Source organism: Sitodiplosis mosellana, unplaced genomic scaffold, assembly GCF_009176505.1.
Source record: "Sitodiplosis mosellana isolate CC-2019 unplaced genomic scaffold, AAFC_SMos_1.0 Smas_scaffold_6162, whole genome shotgun sequence".
Lineage (NCBI taxonomy): Eukaryota > Metazoa > Arthropoda > Insecta > Diptera > Cecidomyiidae > Sitodiplosis > Sitodiplosis mosellana.
This window is the reverse complement of record NW_022601403.1, coordinates 466,129-483,651: the sequence shown is the minus strand read 5'-3', so window position 1 is coordinate 483,651 and position 17,523 is coordinate 466,129. Positions and strand designations below refer to the sequence as shown.

The 17,523-nt window shown below is 34.1% G+C and overlaps 1 protein-coding gene across 6 annotated transcripts; it reads right to left on the bottom strand.

Annotated features, from left to right (window-relative positions):
* Positions 1–6,025: 6,025 nt before the first annotated feature.
* LOC129574464 (neuronal membrane glycoprotein M6-a) lies at positions 6,026–17,519 on the bottom strand. Of its 6 annotated transcripts, none has more exons than XM_055456518.1 (6): positions 17,213–17,405; positions 16,738–16,813; positions 11,710–12,004; positions 10,288–10,607; positions 9,587–9,740; positions 6,026–8,817 (listed from the first exon to the last, which is right to left on the bottom strand). In XM_055456518.1, exons 3-6 carry the CDS (start codon positions 11,954–11,956, stop codon positions 8,540–8,542), a joined length of 999 nt encoding a protein of 332 aa, XP_055312493.1. In that variant the 5' UTR covers positions 11,957–12,004; positions 16,738–16,813; positions 17,213–17,405; the 3' UTR covers positions 6,026–8,539. The 6 variants fall into 6 exon arrangements, with proteins under 6 accessions (XP_055312493.1, XP_055312495.1, XP_055312496.1 ...); XM_055456520.1 differs by having other exon boundaries at positions 16,738–16,808; XM_055456521.1 differs by lacking the exon at positions 11,710–12,004 and having other exon boundaries at positions 17,213–17,519.
* Between the last annotated feature and the right edge of the window lie 4 nt (positions 17,520–17,523).

Here is a 17,523-nt window from a genome sequence, read left to right as displayed (position 1 = left end):
AAAATGACTTTCAAATTGAAAATTAATTGAAATATATTAATTTTTTTTAAAATTTGTATGATTTGAATCAGAATACGCAAATCAATAATTATTATACTTTGAATGTACTCATTTCACACAGATAGCTGGCTAACGATTGGCTTACACCAGTTTTTGGTGTAAGCCAAGGCTAAGACAATGCTGGCTAACGAAAAACCATCACTGCTCACATGGCCAAAGAACATTTAAACCGATATAACCAAATTGTTTGCTGTCAAACTTTGTCTCGCTCACGCCAACTGTCGCACTGACTTGTTCGTGTACGAATTGCTGTTAGCGTAAAAGAGACTTTGTTCGCAGTGGACTCAGTTTAGATGTTCTCTAAAAGCAATCGGCCAAGGCATTTAAAACTGATGGTGGCTGAACAAAAAATTACCAACAAATACGATAGATCTAAATTTCGTGTAGTGCTAAAAAGACGGTTATTTGCAATGAAAAAGCAACGATTTTCATCCAAAATGAAAATAGTTGAAATTCAATTGTTGAATCGGAATAAAAAAAAACATCTTATTTTGGCAAAGCAAGTTAGTTTTATTGAAAGAAAAATGTTAAAAAAATCTTCACCAAGAGAAATAGTGAAAATATAAAAAATCGCAAATCCCACTACCGGAATAGCATATGGAGGGGCCCCAAACAACCCATAGCATAAAAAAAATTATTAACAAAAAATTTCCGTTAGGTCATCAAAATTTCATTTCTTGGAAAAATGTGATTGAAACAGAGCATTTATTTTTCGCAGCAATAGCATTTACCACCCAAGTGTGGAAAACTGAATTGTTTCGATGATTCGCCACAGTGTTCATTTCGAACCCCTACGAAAACAATTTCAATTAAATCTTTCAATTTATTTTTATTATTATTTCAACATTCAAGTGTTCCGAAAATTAAATACCTAAATTAAGTACATTGAACGTTCGGAAGTCGAAAATCCCATAAATTTTAATTGTGCAAAAAAAAACTTAGGCAAATTTTAGCTCCTCTTTATCGTTCTGAAATCTCATTTTTTTCTCATGATTTATGAACATTTAAAAAGTGAATAATGAGCAAACTACGCGTGGCAAATAGATTCATTTAGAAAAAAACAAGAAAATATTGGATAAATTTCGTCCTAGATGAGTTTTCGGATTCAAATTTGAATAGCCATTTGCAAAAATGTGGTCAAATTATTAAATTTCGCAGAGAGTGCTATTTCGCTGTTAAGTAGGCCTGAGTTGAGCTGAATTTGCTGACACAGGTGCCTGGAGCGTTTTTTTTTCAACGTATTCACAGGGCAAAATTGCCATTGCTTGCAATGATCTACGATGTTTATCAATTTTAGTAAGGATGATATTTGCAAATAATAAAAATTTTGCAGCGTTAAACTTACGCTTTAGGCGCCTGTGTCAGCAAATTCACCTCAGCTCAGGCCTGCACAGCAGCAAAATGGCCCTCTTCGTAACTTTGTTTGGATATTGAATTTAGAAAGCAGCTGAATATAGTTATATTTTGTTCTAACTGTATACATTTAATCCAATTGATCATAACTCACGAATGATGTCATTCAAAATGAACACAAATCAATACTAAATTCTAAGCAACAATATTCAAAACTCTATTTTATATTTGCAACCGTTTCCTCTTTAATAAAGTTTACTACGTGCGTATTGTAGACGGATCGTCATTATGAACATAATTGTCTACTCATTATTCTCCAACAGTATAATTGGATTGTGATTGGTCGAAACGAACAAAGTTGTTCAGAAAACACTACTCGATTTAAAATACTGAAACCAAATGCCATGTGAATGTATACGTTTTTTCATCTAGTTTCAGTTAAAATTAAAAATCGTCCAGAACATTTAAGAACCCGAAAAACAAACTACTCAAGATTTCCGAACGTTCGCGGTTTATAAAAATAATAACCAAATAAATTAGCATAACTTACGCCAGTTATTCCACCAACAGGAACCAGTACGATTTTCGAGACCGTTTGGACAGTCACACATGTAACCATCAATGACAAACGCAAAAATGACCAAAGTGGCGATCAAAACGAATTGCATTGTGAACTTCATTTTTAATTATGGGTTTGACTGACGTTATGACTTTATTGGAAGTGTTATTTTAGTGTTTGAAGGGAATTGATTCACCAAATTCCTATTGTTGACTGAGAAATACACTATTTTGCTCGGCTTTATATAGGCCGCACTACATCATGTCACTTGAAATGAACTAATCATCTTATCTTTATTTATGTCGTTGAAATCATTTAAAACCCGGCTAAGTTTTTTCTTTAAGCGAATTTTTGAATCAATTTATGACATTTTTTTCACTTTTCGCAAAAACATAGTGATATTGGTTAATTAACTGTTGAATAAATGTCTGTTATTATTGGTCAGAATGAGCGACAGCAATGAATACGTTAACATATTTTTGAAATGTTTTTTTTTTCGATCTTTAGTAATAAAACGCAATGATTGATAAATTTTAAATTTTTGTGAAATTCATTACTTCAATTTGTGCAAATATAATCTTCAATTGTGCATTGCTTCGCACGGCTCGGGCGCTAGGCTACCCTTTTTATTGTTACTGTTGTGTATTAGAAATACGTCTACTAAGATTTTATCGTGTTCGACATCAAGTTTTGATAAAAGCTTTGTTCGGATGTCGAGATCTCTGGTCGATGATAGGCCGGCAACGAAGATGAGACATTTAAACTGGTCGATGGACATTTTCTTCAGTTCAAAATCTTCACAAGCTTTGTTGACATTTCCCATGTAGTCGAGATAGTTCATTTCATCATTTTTGTTGATTTTGAAGCACTTGAAGCGAGTTTTGAACAGGGACTCGTGTTTTCCAAATAGTTTCTTCAATTTTTCGATGGTTTCAGTGAAACTGAATTCTGATGAACGTTTTGGGAGTATGTAGTTCACGTACCTTTGGTGAGCAGACGTTTCCAATTTACGAAGCAATAGTCTCACTTTTGCAGAGTCGTCCAAGTTGGCTGCGTCTCTTTCGAAGAAATCTTGGAATCGACGATACCAGTTTTCGAAGATGCAATCATTTTCGGGGTCGTAGACGAATTCGGTGAGTGAGGTTGATAAAGCTTCGATCAAAAACTCGGGATCTGTGGTTTTTCGAGGGGCTCCAACGAGATTTTCGGTTGAACCACGATTCGATACATTGTTTAAAATGCCGAGAATTTCGTTGATGGTGGTTTGAGTATGATTGTGACGGATTTCTTGCTGTTGCATTTGTTGTTGTTGCAATGCCATGAAATCTTGGAAATAACTCAAAAACTGTGTGAATTCACTCATGATGATTTTTTAAGAATTTTACAAGGTAGCTTAGGTTCTTATAAAAAAAAAGTCTTTGTCGCCAAAATATGTTGTGTATTAGAAATACGTCTACTCGTTTGTACTGTGTGAACTAAACTATTTTTATTAAACTCAATCTAATACAATAAACTCAACGCTATGTTGATAATCAATTTAGATGACTACTTCGATATTCAACAGTTACAGTAGAATATCAGAAAAAAATATTCAAAAAGTCCTAAGCGTACACTTTACGTCTGATGTCTGGCTACTAGACATGTCTGAACATCAATCTATGAACATATTTTACAAAATCATAAGCACTAAATCGCATAAACATCCAGATTTTCAACTGTAATTAAAAAACTAATCACAACAATCATTAAATGAATGTGTTAATTTGTCATCCCAACGGCATATAATAACAAAACCGAAAATAACAACTCAAAATTGGGTAGACAGACAAACAAACATTCAATTTGGTGTGTAGAACAATCACAACAAAAGCAGAGGCGAAATAAATGAATCTCTTTCCAAAGTAAAACCTTTTGTTTCGAAAAATAGGACCATCGTTGATTTTCACGCACAAAGTATAATAAACTAATGTTACCATGTCATTTTGCTGAAAAATCAGTGCTTGCCTACCATCTTTGACCAAAAAATCAGTATGCTGTTCAGAAAATCAGTATAAAAATCAGTATATGCCGAAAAACGCTTAAACCCAAGCAAATATTAAAATTTCATTGATGTAATGAGTTTACAGTCAAAAAAAGGGCTTAAAACCAATGAATTCAACTATTTGTTGACCTTAAAGTATTTATATCAAGACGCAAACCTTCTTTTTCTTCTAATTTTGTTCACTCTAGCGAAAATACGTTCTAGGAGTGGAAGTACCAGGGAAGTAGAACACATATTCGATTTGGTGTGAAAATTTTTGGATGTTACGTTTTGTTTTATACATAGAATAAAAAATAATAATAAGAAATATAAAACGTAATCGAAATTTTTTGGCCGCAATTAGTGTTTCCAATGTCATTGATGTTCTCGTTTCACTCGTACATAGAACTTCTGATTTTTTTTAATCTGTCCAAGTATTTTGCAGCTATACCAAATTTCTCAGGAATATAAATACGAGCTCAAAGAAAAGCATGAAAGCAAAGAAAAAACTAAATTTTCCGTAAACACGTAAGATAAATTGTAAAAGTTCTCTTTCAATTTTCTTATGTTTTGTATGACGTGTATCGGGATAATTGCGTTTCGTGCTTTTCTGAGCTTTTTTTGACAATTTTCTTTAACAGAAACATGAATTTTTCTGCCAAAAGTCAAGTATTTCGGTGCAAAATTTCAAAATTTCAAAAATGAGTATAAAATCAGTACGAAGGTTAAAAAATCAGTATTCGGTAAAAATCAGTATCGAACAAAAAAATTGGCCAAAAATCAGTATAGTACTGATAAAATCAGTACACATGGTAACATTATAATAAACCAAAACCAAAGTAGTGAGTATGTGTGTTTTTGGTCACAGTTCTGTTGTGGGTTTTCTCTCTTCTTACAACATATGCTTACCCATCCGAATCTATGCACAAAATAGCTTTAAATTTTCGGCAAAATGATTTGCACAAAATTTCTACCTGGTTTGCGATGTGAGATATTGACTTACTCAGTTGCAATTTAATGCTTCCTAATGACATGTTTCCTCGTCCTCCTTACTCTATACAAACAATGAGACGGGAATTCCTTAGTTTAGAACTTTTGTTTCTGAAGTCAGTCGATTTCTGGACTGAAACCACGACAGTCATCAAATGGTGCAAGAGCTAAAATCAAGAAATTCAAGAATAAACTCTGTGGCGAAGTGTGAAGCGATTTCAAAATGTAAATTGATATTTCAGGCGCTTGTTGCTGTTCCCAATCATTGTTTGTAACGTACAACGGCATTTCTTTTATTGATTTCACTAAACTGTACCCCATCAAACAACTCTATCATTTAAATTTTAAACTCAATCCCAAACAAAATATTAGCATAGCTGAAGTGAAAAACAAAACTCCATCATATTGATATCAATGTCCATATCATCGTGTGGAATGAGCTTCGAACGAAAAATGCAAATTGATAATGATTGTAATCGTGGAATAAGTTCCTTTAATGTAATACCTTTGCCAATTAAGAAAGCCAAAAATGTTATGTTGTTCAAAAGAAAAATAAAGTCTACATTATTTGAAAAACAATTAAAAGATTTATCGCATAAATCTATCGCATGAATTTATTCAGCGTGATGGATTTAGCGCATAACAAAGCCTGCAACTGTGGAACTTACATCAATCCAACGAAGTGAAATTAGTGGGATTCCGTCTGTCTTTGGATTACTTCATAAGTCAGTGTTGGAAAAAAAGCCCACTAAAAATGTAAAACGTATGATATTTTGAGCAATGGTCATGGTCAGTATTTACTACTTGAACATATTTATGAGAGTCCAAGTGTGCAAATTTCCGCTAGTCCATTCTTCAACCAATCGAGATTGATGGAGCCTGTCGAGATTGGAGTCATTTATCCGATTCGGTCTAGATATGACATTCATACACCATTGAAGAACCGAAACCACAGGAAAAATTCCATTTTAAATTTCAAAAAAATTTCATTCCAAAAAATTCTGTCGTCTTAAAATCGTTCATGTAAAATAAAACCACATTCGTTCTAAATATTCAACGTTGTTTCGTTTATTTCCGTAATTTGTATTTGTCAAATAAATTGTAAAATTACATTGAGTCATCCCTAAGAAAAAGATGATCTGCATTAAGCTTAAATTCTACATCGAAATGAATACTATGTATCTCTTAAGTTTCCTGTTGAGCGTAGACAATGTCTGTTTTGTTTCAATTTTCTTGTTTAGAATCGGTCAAATTAGTGGCAGGATTTTTTGTTTGTGTTTCCGATTTGCGATATATGAATAATTTTTGTTTAAATTTTCAATTACACATCAATAATTCGAATAAAATTTTCGTTCTTATAGCGTACAGACACCGTCATACGTGGTGTGTCTTCCATAGCTAAGCTAGCAAATAATTGCAAACAATTTTCTTTTGGCCAATTTTATCTAAATATATTTCTATTTTCGTTTAAATTTATAATTTAGTTGCATTTTTTTCCTTTTAAATCTATTTTAATCAGTAATTTTATTTTGTTTGAAATCATTTTCATTGAAGAAACCTAGACATTTCTTCCGAATTCGAAATTCCAATGGAAAAGTTGTTTGATCGAGAAATTTATGAAGACTATCTATGAAAAAGTCTTCCGAACTTGTTTCAAGGGAATCTTAAGAAAAATTCGTAATTATCGTCCCTTCAATAGGTAAAGATTTCAGAAGATCGAGGGTTTTAATCTTAAAAAATCATTTAAATTTGAAAAAAATCATCAATAAACTTCAAATGATTTCCATTTGAGTTTTCAGTAAAGCGCAACATTCTGCGGCAGTGATACGGCGCATATTAAAATTAGCCAAATGTGTTCCGATATCGTCTCACATCAAGCATAAGCGGTAAAATTGAGCCAGAAATGGCAAGCTTAAACACAATTCAGTTTGATAAAACTGAAACTGACGGCTAATCTAGATTAGTTATTGCAAGAGATATGTAAATTGAGCGAGATAAAAATTGTAGAAAAATATCTCATCATTTAGTCAATTGTTGTTGTGTCTAAAAAAGACCCAGATTGAACAGTTCAAAATTTGAAATTGATCAATTTTCGGATTTATTTACAATGGACAAGTGTGATTTGAGAGAAAAAATACTCATATTTGAGAAAGTGGTTTATGTTCTGGAATAGAAAAAATAGATGTCGATCTGAAGAATAGGTAGATTGTATATGGGCTGAAGGTGCATGAGATCGATTCTCATTCTTTGTCTTTAAAAAAGTTCAATTCCTCGGTTAAATAGTCTGTAGGTTATTGGTCAATGATTGTGTGTTTCGATTGATTTTTACGGAAAATTCTTTCTTCTTCTGTCTTTACTATTTTCATTTTATTTTTATCAACACGGTTCAGAGCTACCCAATGAACTCATGAACGTGTCACGGCCAAAACCCAGCTGCACCACATGGGCGAGTGAGTTTTTTTTTGCTGCACGCCCAAGTCGAGCGTACCAGTTCTTTTTCAAATCAAACACAAAATATTTCAATATTTTTTTCCATTTTTTGATCAATTTTTGCCTGGTCCTTCTCAATCTTGGTCTTTTTCGATTTCTGTTTTTCACTTGATCCTCTGGTTTTTATTTCTTTCCTTTTCTTCCTTTTTTAATGCTCGAAACCTAGGCGGCCATGGCTTGGCTCATCAACCTTTTTGCCACATATGTCATTTTTCGTGGCTCATCTTTGTTTCTGTGCATTGTTGAGTTTCGATTCGGCGAAATTATTATCGGAATTAAATTCAAATTAACCTAATGATTGCTTAGCTAATAAGAACCAAATCGATTGCTTTTACAAAGTGTTTAAACTAAACAGAACCTTATTAATTGATCAAAAAAAAATAATATTCTGAAATAATGCTTAAAGTAATTTTTTTGAGATATTATTCAAAAAAATGGATCGGAAAAACCGGAAAAGTTCGAGAAAAAAAAAATCGGTTTGAAAAAATCGTGTAATTTGTCGCTCAACAAATTCAGTCGACTAATCGTAACTTAGGTCTAGTGAAAATGCATGAAATCTGTGTTCAAATCGAGAGAGACTTTCTCTCGCAAATGCGTGCTATCGATCGGAACATAAACTAGTGATTATAATTAAATTCTTCATTAAAGATTATAATCATTTCTATATTCCTGAATGAAAACTAAAATGCTGCATCGGTAATATGTCATCGGCCAAACGATATTAAAGAAATAAACTAAAACAAACAGAAATAAACACTATCCGTAAAAAAAGGTTGTGGTAAAAATGAATTAAAATTGCTTGAATACTCCTAAATTGGACGGAATGCTTATCCTTGATATTCGTCTTTGTCTTTTGTTGCAATTTTATCAACATGTTGTCTGCATGAAACATGCATCTGTTTTTTCCATTTCGCCCTCGTGTTTTTTGGACGAATTTTTTTTTAAAAAAATCTCTTCTATTCGAAACATTGTTAAGTATTCTTTTGCTATAACCGAAAAAAAAAAATCATAGTATTCTCTCTCTATTTGTACGTGTGTTGGTCGTAATGTGCGGGTTTGGTTCCGGCTTAGAAACGTTCCTTTGACGCGGCACTGTATTCCATGTCGTTGAGATTTTGGATTTCTTGCAACTCTTGGAATTTCTCGTGATCACGGATGTGCGCATAATTGGCTGACAGACACATCAAATAATGGACCAAACTCAAAATGATGAGCAAACATGAAATTGTTGCCAATATGAACATCGTTTCGGCCGGTTCAACGCCATCCTTGCAAAATGCCTTTATTTGGAATTTGTCACACACTTTCATGTCCTGCTGTCGCGATCCTTTCGGGAATAGGAAATCTGTAAAAAAGAGACAAATTCGATGAGAAAATGCGGAAATTGAGGAATTTGAGAGAAAATTTATGACTTTTTTAAAGGCTTATTTTTATATCTTCAATTGAAGAGTCACTTTTTCGTCTTATCTTTCGTTTGAAATACTTTTTTCGAACGACAAAAGTCCAGCACAAAAAAAACTGAACATCGTTCAGTTCCTATTGATTTCTGGATTCTACTGAAATTGAGCATATCTGTCTTGACAAAAAATGGATCCAAAATTTTGAATGAGATAATTCCATATCTAATTTTTGTTTAAGAACCCAGCCTTTTTTCACGAATCAACATTTGGTGTAGATTTTGAAAACAACAATTCTTCCATATGTGTGGGTATTTGTATCTGAATTCCTTCCTATCTGATTCGCATAAATTCCATTAACGAAACATTTTGATACAACATGTCAGTTGATTTGCTTTTTTTTCTACTGAACTTTGAACTACATACCCGAAAAAAGCATCTCCAACGATAAACACATCTTTCGTCACATGAGATGAAAAAATGACTCTTCACTAATTGAAGAATTAAAACCAATTTTGCCATTGACACAAAAACGCGTGTGAAACTTTGCGAAATTAGCTTTCGCTTTGTTGATTAAAAATGATTTTGCTTAAGCTTAAGAAAATTTACCAGTAAAATAATATATTTCTCCATTCTCCTTAACATGACCCATATTATATGGGAATAATTGATTTAACTATTAATTGAACCAACAAAACATAAAAAAAGAATACTTACGAAATTGGACCAAATCGATGAGACACTCGCGTGGATTGGTTTCAATGTCTTCGGAGCACATTTGCCAGAATATCGTGTAGACAAATGTCACGATGCAGAGGAAGCAAAACATGATGGACCAAATGATCGTCAGTATATACGTAATCGCCATGAACTGTGAAGAGTTTTTAATTTTATTTTTTTAGTTTTTAATCGAAATAATAATTGTTCAAGTGCAAAAAAACATATGAAAACTAAACGAGTTTCGGCTGTGTGAAAATTATGAATAATTGCAAAAAAAATCAAAGGTCAATAAAATTGAAAATGAAAGAGTGTGAAAAAAGACCATAAAAAGACATGTTTTTGTGAAGAAACACATAAGTTTCTTATAATTATAAAAAGGGACTTTTGTGAATGAATGTAAAATAACATATCATTTAAAATGGTCTTTTTTACTCTTTTCTTGTTACTTCAAAGTCATCTTTTTAATCTAAATTTTTTCATAATAGAAATCAAAAATGAATCAGTCATTAAAGCTTTAAAACGGCCAACATTTGATTTTCTTTTTGTTTGTCAATTGTTGCTTCAAACCAAAAAAAATAGATCAAAGTTTCCATTAAAGGTAACATTCAAATGTCATTTGGCGCAAAAAAAAACTAAGCTAATCCGAAAAACGTGATTTCAATGGAAACAACCGATTACTCATTTTCAGCTATACTTACAACAGCGCACGAAATGCGGCCACCAACGCGTGATCTCCAGGCGCGATAGACTTTGTACCGTGTCGACCCAGTGGCTAGGCATCCAACAAAGAGTATCATGAATCCGAGGCCGGCCATCGATGCGCCAATCGTAACGAATATCATTTGTACGGCTTCGATCCAGAAGAGACGGAATCGGAATACTCGATCAAACATGATGATCATGAGCGATGCGCCACGATACATTGATGTGCAGAATATCGCCACACCAATCAGGCACATTACCGTCGCAATCATTGTTGCGTATGGTATTCGTGTCATACATGATCGACAGCAATTTCCTAGACCGAAAAAAAAACCAGCAACAACGTTAATGAGTGATAAATAATTTAGAGATGGAATGATTGAAAATTTAATGCGATATCGTGACTGAATAAGAGGAAGAGACGGCAAACACAAATAACAAAAACAGAAAAACACAATTTTTAGACAAAGTGACTGATGATTGCAAGTGATGAGCGATGAACAATGAATTCAAACGAGCCATGGAAATGATTTGATTGGACACAAACAGGAAGCCGTGTGAACATTGATCCAATGTATATGTGTTGAATGGCGAAATAGTAAACAATTTGGCGAACAAAATTGAAATGATCTGGCGAACTGATTTGAAATAATTGGTTTGACAAAATCGAATCGAAATCATTTGTATGAATTTAAATCGATTTTGTGTGATTTTTTTTCCCTTTTCGTAAAAAACTTTTTGCAAATATATTTTGATGCTATGATTTTTGCAGACGCAACGAAAAGTCCGTATACAAGCCCTGTTCCCGAGGTGAATGACTAATTTTGAAGCTTATAAGATGTTTTTTCCTATAGGAATTAAAGTTTAATGACTTCATAGCAAGAGTTTAAATTCGAAGAAGTTCTTTTCCGAGACAAAACGTTCATTTCAGAAGAGAATGTCTTCAAATCCCGATTTGTTCTTTTTCAAGTTCAAATTTTTGAAGATCTTTAATGTTGAATTTAGAAGCTCATAAATTTTAATTCTGTCTTTTCTTCCTATTTCTCTCTTCTTTTTGCCTAATTCCATTGAATTTTTCAAATATCTTCCCTCATTTTCACCTGGTGATAAAATAAATCAATTTTTGTCTCTTTCGCAACATGATTCGCCATCACCTCAGAAAACAGTTCTTGCGACAACTTCACAATTAGCATTGAAATAAAAAACGATGAATTATTTTCAATAACAAAACAATTTTCCAATCCGATGAACAATATCTCTCACGAGTCGTGTCGACTTTTTTTACAGTACGAAAAACAAAAAGCGGCGAGATAAAAATTTGAAGCAGAAAAAAATGTGGTTGCTGTTGAATGTGGGCTTCACATTCATCAGTCCAACATAGTGGAGGCACACGATGTGTATGTGTCTCTGTGTCTAACCTGGGTCACGTCGTCCGTGTAGCGAATACTCGGAATATCGATCGATTGATGTGTCGGATCGATAGATACTACGCCGTGTTCGTTGCAATAATGGATTTTCTGTGTTTGTTATTCTTGATCGCTGACCGATCGCCGGTTGATTGGTTGCATGTGCCAACGTCAAAACGCCATCCTCATCGAAATTCGTTTCCAATAGAATGTCTTCGCGTACATCGTTCGCACCACCACTTCGGCTGCGCATATCCATCACTGACGCTTCGTGTTCACAGAATCGGTTTAGTACAATCTCGTTGAACTGTTTTGATTTTGATGGAAAGTTTGCAAAAATCGAGTTTTTTTTTATTCTTCAGTTTTTCAGAACTTTTTTTGTTTTTTTCAGATTTTGTTTTTTCTCGAGATGTTTTTTGAATTAGTTTGGCTCTTCAAATTTGTTAGAGTCTTCTCCAAAATAAACTAAGCGTCAAGTATGCTTCAGAAGACTTCAAGATCTTGAAAGCTCTTTTCGAATGCTCTTTTTCGACAGCATACAAAAATGTTTTTTTTTTCCTTCGTTGAACATTTGATATATACCAAAATGAACTGTAGCCACTCTAATTTGCTCCGAATTACAACGGATGGAATGTGTGTAGTCGAACTTTAACTGTGAAAATCGGTCTATTTTCACCTTTCTCCCGTCAAACTGACGTACTGGATTTACTGTGCCATTGCTAGTGCGCTACACTCATTGTGTAACGATTAAACTTGAGCTTGGTGCAATTAAACATTGAGTTGTAACAATCGAAATTTAGGCTTCTTAAATCATTTGTCGATATTTCTCTGTTTTTCGACTGGACAATTTTATCTGTTTTGAAGAGAGCTCTTGTTTTTGTTTCTGTTTTTCCCCTCTTTTTATTTATTTTTCTCTTCAGCTCTACTTAAGTCAATAAACCTTCTTGTTCAGCTGAAGTTCGATCAATAAATATAATTCGATCACACAGTTCTCAAACGATTGGAAAAGAGAGATAGAAAAACGGTTGAAACACGAGCAAAAATAGAGACTTTCATTTCGTTTCGCTCACAGTCAGTCAGCGTGTGCACAAATCAATGATGCGTCATATTATTGTTCGTTCTATAACTATTTCCACACTCTGAATAAGCCACTGTACACATCGCTGTAGTTTCCGTTCACTTTGTTGTACCATATATGGATACGATTGATTTGATGCACGTTTCTTTCCAGATATGTTCAATTCGAATGAAAAATCAACCATTTAAAACAAACACACAAAACAGTGTACTGGCTTGAATTCGAGAGTAACAAAAAAAATGGGGTTCTAGTTGTGTTTTTCGGTGAGTTCTTCCGTAGGACAAAACGTAATAAACCCGTTATATGCTATCAATTCATTTGAAGCACTGTGTGTCGATAACTCGTGTTATCGTTCTTTTTTCCACTCTTATCTTTTTCGAGGTATAGATATTCGTCGTTGATTTCGTAATGTGTATGTTTTGTGATCTATTTCTTATTTCGACACTTGTTTGCTCGTGTGCGTTTTTTGTCGATGATGAATCCACTTTGAAAATGGAATAAAATCGAATCCACCTTTGCAATTTTGAAATGTTTTATTTAAAATAGCAAAGTTTTTTTCTTTCGCTTGGTGATCGAACGATATGAATGACAAAACGGTCAGACAGCTAAATTAACTTAATTACTGTCATTGAATCCACACAGATCAACATTGCTGCATAATTCGCTTATCGTTTTGTTTTTCATTCACTCAATATGCACACTGTCGAATAATATTCCACATTTGGCCAATTTTCACCAAAAAAAACCTAGGATTTCTCTTGCACAGCGATTTAGAACACAAAACTGATTTTTTTTATTGTTGTTACTGTTGTTGTTTAGCTGACGATCAAGCAAGAAAATAACAGAATCGTTGTGTATATCGTTTCGTACGTGACCATTACGTTCATCGAATAGAACGGCACTGAATGTCGTTAAACCGCACCGATATTGAACTATTTGCTGTGTGTACGTACTCTATGCCATGTCTATCACGATCGCTCTTTCGCTCGCGTTAGACACTCGTTGGCTGTCTTTTTTGCTCTGACTTAGTCATTCGTTCGCACGCTCGCAATCGTTTACTCTTTCCTATTTAATTCGCTTTCTCCCCGTCTCTTTCACACTCGCACACGCTCTCTATTGCTCACCGTCCGTTCGCTATTTCCATTCTCATTGTTTAATGCATTGTTGTTTGCGGCGCGCGCGAGAGCGGGTCCGTGTATTACACGTACGTGTACACAACGGTGAGTCCGACATTTGGCTCATAATTTTTTTACGAGCAACCCATTTTACTCTACTATTATTCTATTCCAATCGCCGAAGAAAGTAGTCCCAATGTTAGACTCTCAAATTCATTCATTGCCCGAATTTCCGAGCCAACGTCATTAGAACGACTTGTAATCGTCGATTACCTTTATAAATCCATTTTAGATTTTTTTTTCTTCGTCCGTTTTTGTTTTGTTCCATGTTAGAAACATGCTTGATTGCCGATTCTACAATACAATCATAGAAAACACTTGAAACGAGCGATCTCTATCTAGCACTGTCTTTCTCTGCTTTTCACTCCCTCTATCTATTCTTCTTTCTCTCTCTGTCTCTCTCCGTCTTTCTCTGTCTTTCTCTCTCGCTCTCTCGGCTTATGAGACCTCATTCGCTTTTTGCCATTCCGTTTCAATATGTTTCGATTGGTTGTTCGTCGCGCATTCCACATGGGCCGTGTTCATGTTAATTAGTCTTTGCTTGCTGTACACTGTTCGACAACATAACAAACCATATTACCGATGTCGGCGACAATGAATTTTTAATCATCTGACAAACGCACACGCATGAAATGACAAGAAGTCTCTCTCTATCTCCCTCTCTCTCTCGTGCCGATAAGTGCAATCGTTTTCCGGTGTGTACAATTATAACTGAAATTGACTTCATATGAAAAGAGATTGGATTCCTTTATGTTGTTTTAGTTTATCTTGAGAGTCATTCCAGGGGAATTATTTGAAATTGGATGGAATTCAAACATTCTTCGTTCAATTTTATTCAAATTGTTCAAATTGAATAAAGTCGAGCGAAAAATGTTCAAAATTGGTCCAATTTCAAATACCAAACACCACGACTGTCTCGAAAAACATATAAACACCATGCGATTGTCTCGAAAGATTTCTTGAAGAAAACCGTCTTCAAATAAAATAAAACTTCAGAAATCTGCAACTTTCTTGAACAAAATGCACATTTTTCATCGCTTTGTTTTGCGTTTCGAGCGAAACGATCACGAGTTTATGCGCAATAAGTGGGGAGAAATTATCATCACGACGCTGTTTTCTCGGAATGTTGTTGTGACGAATATGAAATGTTACGGTAAATATTTACACAAAAGAGATAGATATGAAAACAAACGACGAACCGTCAAACTGCGAACATTATGTTGATGTTGTCGTCAGCGGTTTTTTATGTAATAACAGTGAGTCGGTTGTCAGTGGCAGCGAGTCTAGCAACGCATATAAATTGAAGCAAGCAATCACAATTCACTTCATAGGCTATGAATATAAACGAATCATAGCTAAGACAAATGTCTTAGCTGACGGCAGCATTCGTCTTTGGATAATATTTACTCGTTGGTAAAAATGCCGAAGCACATATAAACACGTTATGGCTTGCAATCAACGCGTTTTTATTAAAAGTCATCACTCTTGTGCCAATTAATTCAAATTCAGAGCGATATAAACAAATGATTGTAATTTTGATGATTGAACTTCGACACTCAAGTTTAATTCAATTTAATAGCATCGATGCTGAGATCGGAGTTTAAAATCAATGGTTCGTAAATCAATGAAAAATTTGTATTACTGCAAACAGAAATGTGCAGTTTCAATAGGTCGACAAACGAATAAACAGTTTTATTGGGAAGGGTTAATGACAGCTTTATTATAAGATGCCAATCTCATGGATGGAAATTACAAACTTTTGGATTTCGTATGGAGATTTCGAGATTTGGTGATTTGAGAAATTCGGAAATTTTGGGGGAATTGTTAACTTTGAGATTGTTTTGAAGATTTTTTGGATTTAAAGCATGATTTTAAGGTTTTGAGGAAGATTTCACGGTCTTGTGGATGTTTTCACAACTTTGAGACAGATCTTCCATCAAAATTGAAACTAAAAGAAATCCCATTGACGAGTTATGGGTTTAAAGTACGATTTTAAGACGATTTAAAATAAAAATCCTTAATTCATCACAATTTGCCGTAAAATCGGATTATAGCCCAAAATGAAGCGAGTTCAAGTCAATAAAAAGTCCAATTTGGAAGAAGTTGTTCCCAGAAGAGCACAATTTTAGAAAAATTGAATTTAATTCCGATTCAAATCTCGATGGGCATTAATCCAGAAATACTTGAATCTCGAACAAATTTTCTTTGAAAATTAAATTGTTTGTCTTGAACCCCAAATAAATCCCAAAGAAGTCGACATGCACCAATTCAATGCCAATTCAATCTTTTTGTCACTAAATTTCCTAACGAGACTTCAACCTTTTTTTCTATCCAAAACCTTTTTTAAACCAAAAACTCGACCTTTCTCGGTGAACCACATCTTTTTGTTCTGGTGAAGCTCAACTTTTTTTCGGCGAGGCTCAACCATTTTACATGAAACCACTGACATAAAGTATAAAATCTCTTATTTAAAGCATGAACACTTAATCATCTTTGCTACAAAATTGCCAAAAATCCGTGCGCCCAAAGTCACGGATTAACAAAAGATTTCGGCGAGCGAAAGAAAAACACCGTGCATCGTTCACTTTCATTTTTGTTGTGTACGTTCAATGAACGTTGTACATCTCGTCACGGCGTTTTTGGGATAAATTACGTTTTAAAGTCGGAAAAAATGGAACCGAAAAGAAAAAAGAGTTTGTAATTATGATGAAAGTCAACAATATATCTCAATTAGAGCGACCATATGAAATTCACGTGAGGCTCGCAAACTCTGGAGCCGACACTTACCCATGTTGTTGTGTAGAGTGTTGATGCTATTTAAATCGTATCACTATTTTCCACAACTCTTCCACTATATGCTACACTTTGGAAACAGAAGAAAATAGAGTAAATTAAATGTAAAACATTAATTCTTTTCTTCTTCTTCTTCTTCTTCTTCTTCTTCTTCTTCTTCTTCTTCTTCTTAACAAAATGTCACTTGATGTTGACTGGCCTTTGTGCAGAACTATCTTTGAACCGAATGCGTAAAAAATTCACTTTAACATTCAAAACCACTACATTAGCATTTGGTCCGAAAAACAAAGATTCATTCAAATTTAGGCAGTTTTTTCTGTCGTTGTTGAGACAATATTTCACAATATTCTTCGGTTGCTTTCTTACACTTCTCACATAAGTAGGTGTGTTTCGGTGTGGCACCTAAGTATTTTGTATTTGTTTGGCACACCAGTTGAATTCGTATTTGAAATGAACCAAAAACACTAACCCCTTTTTTATTATCAAAATTGGCCAATCCACCGTGCAATTCGTTGTTCACACGTCAATTTTTTTCGACAAATTAAAAATTATTCGCACAAAAACAAACCAAAAAAACTGTTTCGTTACACTATACTTTCATACGAACATTTATGAATCGTATCTAGGTTTGAATGGAACTGGCTCGAGCCACGCCAACTACAATTACAACTCTATTGAAAACATGACGCACACATGCACAACCAGCCCAAACAGAGACGATGAGAATGTCGATGACGTATTGTTATGGCAACAGCACGAACAAAGCGCCTGTCAAACAAT

What these genes read in the sequence shown, in the direction of transcription:
- LOC129574464 (XM_055456516.1), bottom strand. Translation starts at nt 11,956, where the DNA reads ATGGATATGCGCAGCCGAAGTGGTGGTGCGAACGATGTACGCGAAGAC. An exon ending in GCCGCATTTCGTGCGCTGTT is followed by an intron (nt 9,741 to 10,287) that starts GTAAGTATAGCT and finishes AACTCTTCACAG; the next exon opens with TTCATGGCGATTACGTATAT. An exon ending in CATCGATTTGGTCCAATTTC is followed by an intron (nt 8,818 to 9,586) that starts GTAAGTATTCTT and finishes TCTTTTTTACAG; the next exon opens with ATTTCCTATTCCCGAAAGGA.